This window comes from Xyrauchen texanus, chromosome 1 (genome assembly GCF_025860055.1).
Source record: "Xyrauchen texanus isolate HMW12.3.18 chromosome 1, RBS_HiC_50CHRs, whole genome shotgun sequence".
In the NCBI taxonomy this organism is placed as follows: domain Eukaryota; kingdom Metazoa; phylum Chordata; class Actinopteri; order Cypriniformes; family Catostomidae; genus Xyrauchen; species Xyrauchen texanus.
The window spans coordinates 9,707,358-9,716,128 of NC_068276.1; the positions used below are offsets into that span (position 1 = coordinate 9,707,358).

The 8,771-nt window shown below is 36.0% G+C and overlaps 1 protein-coding gene across 1 annotated transcript in view; it reads right to left on the minus strand.

Moving 5' to 3' along the window:
- The window catches only part of lrrk1 (leucine-rich repeat kinase 1), a 202,344-nt gene extending 193,831 nt beyond the window's left edge, over positions 1–8,513 (minus strand). Inside the window, exons 1-3 of the mRNA XM_052113495.1 lie at positions 8,353–8,513; positions 6,123–6,259; positions 1,609–1,775 (exon numbers count right to left, since the gene is read on the minus strand). Coding sequence (XP_051969455.1) covers positions 1,609–1,775; positions 6,123–6,180 — 225 coding nt within the window. The 5' untranslated portion in view covers positions 6,181–6,259; positions 8,353–8,513. The remainder of the gene's footprint in view (positions 1–1,608; positions 1,776–6,122; positions 6,260–8,352) is intronic.
- Positions 8,514–8,771: the final 258 nt, after the last annotated feature.

Sequence of the window (8,771 nt, forward strand, 5' to 3'; positions counted from 1 at the left end):
ATTTGTTACGTATGAATATATACAATATACAATTGTATGTAGGGTAGCAATATACACAGATAGCAGTAGTATTCGGCTGGACTCGGTGGTGAATTGGCTCAGGCTATGAGCCCAGACCAGGGGCTGTTCAAACAGATGGAACACAACAGACTGGAAACAAATGTGAGGATCTTGAGGAACACATTTCCAAGTTGAACATCTTTTCTGACAAAGCATTTAAACAACTCATTGCTTCATCTGAGACATGCTTATAAGAGAGCAAGATGCAATGGCCAAAGACCTCCACTAACTGTAAGGATCTGGTCACACCGAACACTTTTGCAACCATCCATTTGTTTTTCTATTTTAACACGTGCTAGAGAATGTCTTTGTTTTCCTTTGTTTTTGTTTGTTCAGCATCTCGTGCAGGACCGCTGTTTTTTAGATGTTGTATCTAATTAAAAAGAACTGTAAAAGCATATTGAGACACCTGCTTTCTATTAAACTGTATTTGTTGCGCTGTGTCCAGCCTTTTAGTGCAAGAATGTGATCGACCTGAAGTCATCGTATTACAGTGACGATAAACATTTTTAATTGAAATCAGATGCATTTCTGATTTGTTTATATGTTTCTCTCTGCTGCATGAAGATATTAATTTGCTTTCTTGCATTACTAGATTTAAATATGCAACTTAGCTGGCTAACGAACGCATAAACTTGACCAGCTGGACATAAACTAATGCAAATAGATGGTAATAGATGGTAACAATTTTGACATTTAAACATTTGGTAGGACTTGCGTGTATTTTTGTCACATTGTTCTAACTGCTTGAGGTTAGCTTTAATGTTAGCGACCTCGCAGCCTTGTCGGCAAACATACTGCAATTCTCTACTTATGTAGCATCTAGTCAACATATTAATTACTTTAACATATGACAACATGTACTGTAGTGTACTGTATACATACATACTTTTTGTTGTTGATGTTTTAAATCCGCATCTGAAGCGTTCCGATCCATGCAGAGTGTAGTCTCACGTGTCAAAACAAATACCACAAGGCATCAGTGAAGGGATTTTTTAATTTCACCTCTAGAGGCCGCGCTCATACTCTATAACGACAGCGGACCCATCCCAGCCGCTCCAGGACCGGACGCAACAGGTATGGATTTTTGACGATAACCAATTCTAGAAATCTGTTATCTGTGCCGATTAATCAGCAAAACCAATATATCTATAGACCTCTATAGCCCCGAACAATTTTTCATGCCACACTCACGCGAAAACCAGGCTTCGGGTCTTTCAGATCAACTACCCATGTGTTGTGTAGATTTAATTACATTAATCTGGCATTGGGCACTTGATCCATGCTAAATTCTTCACAATTTTACATCATCAACATTTACAGTGGCATTTTGCTATTTATACATTTGTTATATTTAAATAAACTTTTAGGTGGAATCTTATGACTTTTTATTACAGTGGCAGTTGTAGTTTAACCCCCCAGTTCAAAAACTTGACAACATATGCTGCTCCTTTCAGCAGGGAAGCTTTACAATGCACCATAATTTCATGTTTATGTATGGAACAATTTTTTAAAGCACTGTTCTACAAATTCAGCAAACAAACTTACCCCATCTAGTTGACCTCCACTGTTATTGTCACAGGAGATGCGGATTAGCTCCCGTGCCCTCTGGTCCTCGCCATCCTTATAGGCATCCTGGATGTTCTTTAGCGTGGGCGACTGACTCAAGGGAACGCTGCCAATCGCCGATTGCTTGGCTCCCATCTCCACGACGCCTGCGATTGGGGCATAGCCACCCCAAACAAACACACAAACAAGCACAATACTGAGTAAACATGTGTGAATCTTCTAAAGCGAAGACAACGTGATGGGAAATTAGCTCTAGATACAGGAGGACATGGAGCAGCTGGGAATCAGGTCAGCCTCATAAAGAATTCACATGCCTCTCCTCCCGGAGTGGAGCGTGTGTATTTTCGGAGCTGTGCTTTGCCACAATCGCCTTTGATGTAAAGAAGACCTGAAGTGAGGTCGGGAAGCTCTGGGGTTACAGGATGAAAGGTGATACTTATGATTGTAATACACTGCAGTGGTGATTAACGAAGAATGTATGATTTGCATAGATACATAAACTCAAATACAGAGATGGTAAAGCACCCTAAAAGAAAAAAACAATTGTAACCTTTTTTACTTACTTGTTCCTTGTCCTATTATGTAATCAACGTAATTTTTTGTCTTTTAAATATTTAATAAAAATGAATAATAACCACATTCCATTCCTATGAGTAACACTTAATTTTCACTATCCAGTTAATTATTGATGGATAAAATCAAGTCCACCCTGTTTCACTCAGAAATATGTTGGATTACAGAAGTAAAGTTTTTTGAATGCCGTGTCCATGTCCAAAAGCAACACTCGCACACAAAAAACACATAATGGACACGAAACACAGGGAAAAATCGGTTAATGCGAAGATTTCTATAGAATACAAATTAAGGTATTTTCTAATACCTTAGTAAAGTGAAAGTTGATGAGATTAAACAAACACACATGATGACTACATCAGTTCACCTTAATATACACCCAAAAAATATCCCCATTTTGTCCCCCTCATGTTACTCCAATCCTGTAAGATTCCATGGAACAGAGTATGAATTAGATTTTAGAGCTACAAGCTATTGTGTGGCTTTAGACAACTTGGCATACAGTAGCCTACAGTATAACGGCTGAATGGACTATTTTATGCTGCTTTAATTGACATTTTGATGACCTTCTTTTGAGTTCCACAAAAGAAAATCATACATGTGCAAGTAAAAGGTACGTAAATATTGACAAATATTTATATTTGGTTGAACTATTTTTCTGACAGTCAATTTTAACATTTAGCAACACTTATTACACCTAATAATTCATTGACAATGTTCTGGGAGATAAGAGGCTAGACTAACGTGTGAGGGAGCGTAATGATATCCTCAAACCAAGGAGGCAGGGAGGGTCAAATCAATCGTTCTCTCCTTTTATTCACATTACTCAAGTCGAACCTTTAAATATTATTTGGCAAATGTGGTCATTGGCAGCTGCTACTCCATTAAGAACAGGTCAGCTAAGATGTAAAGGAGCCAGACTTTCAGGTACTGTAAGTGCCAGTATGCCTGTACACTTAAATAGAAGGGGCCCATATGAATAATTGAGAATGCTTTTTGATGAGCTGCTGGAGAAAGCCTGAGGGAGGGTAACCATTAGAACAAATCCAGTCTGCATCAATACAGTCTCTGACTCTCGGCTTTGCTCCTGTCCTGCCCTGCTGGACGTTTTCAAGACAATTACAAAATAATAGAATAGAACAAATATAGAACAGGATTTATTGAGGTATTTTGATGAGGTATGGGGGGTGGAATCAGGTCCCAAGGTATGCATTAAAGAGTTAAGTCATCATAGACACACTCCCGATAAACTAAAATAAACAATAAAATAAAAATGAAACATGATATAAAAGAAGTGAAATTTTCACATTTTGCTGATGTTTACATCAATTAAACATTTTGTTTACACATTTTATTTACAATCTACTTGGCAACAAAGGCTGTTTGGTTGGAATTATGGTTATGTTAGTGGTTTCTCTTACTACTTTTTAAAACTGAAAAAAAAGAACAGACTCTTAACCATTTTAACCATTTCAGAGAAAATATATTAATATCAAATATAAATATACAATGTCATCAAAAGGATGAAATCTATTGAGATATATTTTAGTTATATGTCTTAGCCCTAAACAAGACAAAGGTAAGCTTTGAAAAAAAAAAATTTTTCTCAAAAACCACTTACACTACTTTAAGATATACTGTAAATGATAACAGTGAACTTGTGGTTGATTAAATCAAATTCATCAACAGTTCTGTCTTTCTCTTTTCCATTCTTCTTTTAGATGAACTAACTCTGTTAGCACCAACACTATGAGCTACAAATACAATGTATCAAGATCATGTGACAAATTAGACAATGTGAGGGACATCAACACAGAAAGACTAAAGGTGAATACACAGATAAGAAAGTAAAAGAAAAGAAATGACTACTTTGCTGTTAAAATACGGTTATCTCTCTTATCAGTTAAGTGAATCAAATCACTGACTTTGAAACTTTAAAATGATAGAATGATTGAAATATTATTACTTCTATTTACACAGCTCTCTGCATTAGTTGATTTTGACTGGACAATCACATTCTGCAGTCTAATATTTTAGTATAATGACTGCTAAACTGCATAACTGACCATTGTCCCAGGTAATCGGTTTCCTACATAGCTATGCAGTCAATGAAATTATTTAAACTCAAATCAATATTTCATGTACATTTATTTATTATTATTTTACAAGGTGCAATGTAACAAGCAAGGTACAGTCTGCTGGTCATTATTGTGATGCAAAATAAAGTTTTTCACAAAATTATGCTTTATGACTTTCTAACTGTACCATTTAGTTTACCTTATCCCAATTTGAAATTTAATAATGACCTGAAACACAGGAAAACCTCAATGTGCAAACATATTAGCCCTAATTAGAACATACCTTATCATTCTGGAACAATCTATCCAGTAATCATTTCAGTACTATTCGTCAGTACAAGGCAATGCTCTCCAGCTACTATCAGCATAACCCGGCTCTGTGGCTATAGAAAAATGGCAGCAAGGAATGATGCTCTCACGGAATGAACATTCCTGTCTCTCCACTCTCCGTTTTGTCCTTAATGGCAAGGGTAGCTTGCACTGCAAACTCTTTCCCCCTCCACACACATTAAAGAGTGAAACCCAACCCTCCGTAGCCCACTGGTGTGGGTATGTTCCTCCCTAGAGAAGCTCAGATCATGTGTGCTCCTGTTGTTATGGCTTCAGCGAGCTCAAACAGTGCAAATCCAGATTAGCACACTGGCCTTTTTCTGCAGTGTGATATCCACACTCAATCACAGATAGATCCATGACAAAACAGAGACATGAGGTGTGGAAATGAGCCACACCGCTCTAATACATTGAGGATATATATACACAGAGCATACAAGGATGCACACCAAGTCACTGTTACCAATGGCAACGGTGTTGCTGATGCTGAGCTGTCAGAAAAAGGAAACCCAACACTTGTAGCATTACGACATTTCACCTTTGTGGGGTTAAAAATTATCCTTGCTTCATTGATTCTATCATCATTTGCTCACCCTTATGTTGTTCCACACCTGTGTGACTATCTTCTTTTCTTTTGTGTTTACATGGAACACTGAATGCATTAAAATGGAATGCACTATTGTGCCTGATTCATTGATGCACATTATTCCAAATAAAAAAGTCCTTGTTCTTTGTAATCTTTCAGGAAAATGGAATAACTTGCTCTGACTTTACAAACCCCTCCCATCCAACCAATTGGCTACATATGGAGCTCCATATTCCAATAACTTTAGCAGAGAACTTAATATAAATTAAATATTAACTACCCCAAACAGCTTTGTATCCTTAAAATGGCCATACTATATAGATCTGTAATTTCAATCTAAAATTAAAAATCTAACTTTCCAAACTGAGCATATTGTATGTGAGAGGAAATGATGAATGTGGCTATCAACAACTAACTGAAGATTGGCTGACTTTCAGTTCTTTTTTCTATATATACCCTGCAGAGTGAGAAGTGCCTCAAACCATAACTGCGCCATACAGTAGATGTTGTCTTTCTTTTAAGTTGGGTGATGAGAAACTTTCATTATAAATGCTGTTTCTTACATGGCATGACCTAAAAATATATCATAACATTGTTGAAAAGTTATCAGTGTGTTCTGTGTTGATGATAGTGTCGCTCAGAGAGAAATATAAACATGGATTAGCAGTATGATTTTGAACAATGACTGATACAACAAACTGGTCCACTCTACAGCTGGAAATGTTCCACTTGTAAATCAATGAGGAAGTTGCTCTGAAGTAAGCAAACATTCAGTGATTATTAAGAAAAAAGGTTTTAGGGTTTATTTGGAGGGGTTGTAATGATATTTTATGGAACTGTGAAACGGAATGGTCCTGAGATCTTCCAGATTTGATAATTTTACAAACCTAATCTGGTAGATTAGTGCAAGAAGAAAGGTTTCTTACCATTGTTGCTGTTTCTGCCTCCTGGGCCAGAATTCTCTCCAACATTCCAGTACGACATGTTTCAGGGTGATCCTCAACGTGTCATTTGAAAGATGTCATCATTGAAGAAGGAAGAATCCATCCATCCATCCGTTTGTCTTAAAAATAAAGTGTACACATTCAACATAAGCAAACTGATAAAAATCTGGAAAAAAAAACAAGTAAATCTGCACACTATAAATATTAATGCTTAAAATGTACTTAAATAACACAATAATAACACAAAAATAAGAAATGGGGTCATACTTTCAATATGCATATATATTGATACCATGAAAATCCATATTTTATTAAAAATATTCACAGATACAAATACAAGACAAAAACTATATATTTTTGGTCTTGTAATTGGGGGTGGATGGGGGGGGGGGGGTGTAAATACACAGAAGATGAAAAAATTGTGATTGTTTTTTAATGAACAAAGAAACATTAATATCAGTGTTTGGATATTTACAATTTTTCATAAATAGTAAAAAAATTATAAAACCCCAAACTCATTTGACAATTCTTTTTTTGGCATTGTTAGAGATACACACTGATAAAAGATACACTGTATCTTACTGTATCTTAACACTTGTTGATTTTGATTTCAATGTCAACATTAAATACAATTTTACTATACAGAATATTTACATCCTTAATGCGCATTTCTGGATTTACTTTGCACAAATTATTGGTGCATGTTATTCCAAAGGGGAAAAAAAGTCTCAGTTTCAATTTTAGTATGAAGCGCTTCAGTACTGCCCTATATTTTTCAAATTGAATATCCTGTTTCACTTGGAAATACTTCAGTTTATATAACTGAAAAGGGTTGCAAATGGCGTTTCATGTTGACTAAATACAACAAGGAAAAGCAATAAAATGACACCTGGCACCTTCTCAAGTATTATAGTTCCTTGATCATTCACCACAACCAACCAGCTTTTCATATCGAACTGTCTAATCTAAAGTAAGTCTGTTGGTCTCTTGCTTTCGATTTATAAAGTATCCTTGCACAAACTCATTCTGTACCAACTGACCCTTTAGCCAAACGTGCAATTCACCACAAGAGACACTTTTACATTACTTCCATTTCCAAGTGTTGTGCCAACTAAAGACATGACAAATTTTTTCTTGGTCTGAGGTCACTGCTCACCAGGTTAGAAACAAAACAGGCTTTCTTTTTTAAGTTAAGTAGGCATCATAAACTACATTTTAATGAGCAACACTGGTATGACCATGCATTGCATATCTTCATCAGCAGTAAGTGACAGTAGAAGGTAAACCCTCCTGTTTTAAAATATACATTCAATTACCAAATTAAAGCTGATTAACAACTCATTGTGCTATTACATAATATTATTTGAATATGGGATATTATGAAAATCATATGGCCTATTATTAAAAGTGTAATTTGATTAACTGCACTTACATGTTTTCACTGAATCACGTATGCATTTGACAAAAATAAATAAAACACTGATCATGACTCATACACTAACAAAAACATTGTGCTTTGAAGAACCATGTACGCACCATAGTAGGCCTACATGAATGTTGCGAATATCCGGTCCCATGTTATAGATCAAAGTAGTACCATGATATTACCATCATTGTAGTATGCATCACCAAAGTGCTTTTGCAAGGGAATAAGACCAATCGTAATATTTGATAAGGCAAAATTATCGATTAAAAAGTACAACAGATAATCGAAAATAAAAAGTTTATGAAATAACAACATGTAAATCATGTGAGACAATTTGCCTGACCTAACATTTATGAAAAAAAAAATAAAAAATATGCAAACATATGATAATACTAAAATTGTAGTTTGAAGGATAGAATTTACAATGAATAAGCTTATTCCAAGACGGGGTTGAACTAGGTCTTTGAAACAAAAATACAAAACCACTGCTAAAGAAACACCATTTGCGTGACAGTTCTTTTGACTCAAAACTAGTAGTAGTCCTTGTGACAACTTAAACATGTGACAACTAGCCCCTGTCTCAACTATTTGTCTGTATGTTACAATCGTCTTAAGATCTCAAACAGAAAACCCCACATATACTGCCAGCGACGCAGCCAGTCTTGAACGTTTTATTACAATATACACAGTTGTGAACATTGCAAGCGCATGATTAATGGAAGCGTACTGGATTCGCTGCGGCGCGTTGCAAGCAATGTTGCCGACTAGATAGCTTAGTGTACTTACCACCTGGTTGAACACATGTCCTCTAAAATATAAAGGAGTTTAAACCGTGACCATTCCGATGCTTTCTGTTTGATCCTTATGAACAACGCACACAGATCACAGCAGCAAGGTCTCCACTTCCTGGTCTGAGAAAGCCAACATTCCCGACGAGTTCAAGTGTCTGTCTGCTGCTCAACTCACATATGACTATGACCGCTCATTATTTTACACAAAACTCTGATTTGGAAGATAAGCCTTTTAAATTGTAGAACCTCTTCAAAGTCAGTTTTCAGCACGTGCATTACACTACAGATGGCTAAAGGGTGACGATATTGTGGCCATAAAAAAAGAGGACTCATAAAATAAAAGCCATTAAAATCTTTTGTACTTTCCTGAAGCTCATATTTAATTACAAACGCTCCTTTTGTGACGTATTGTGC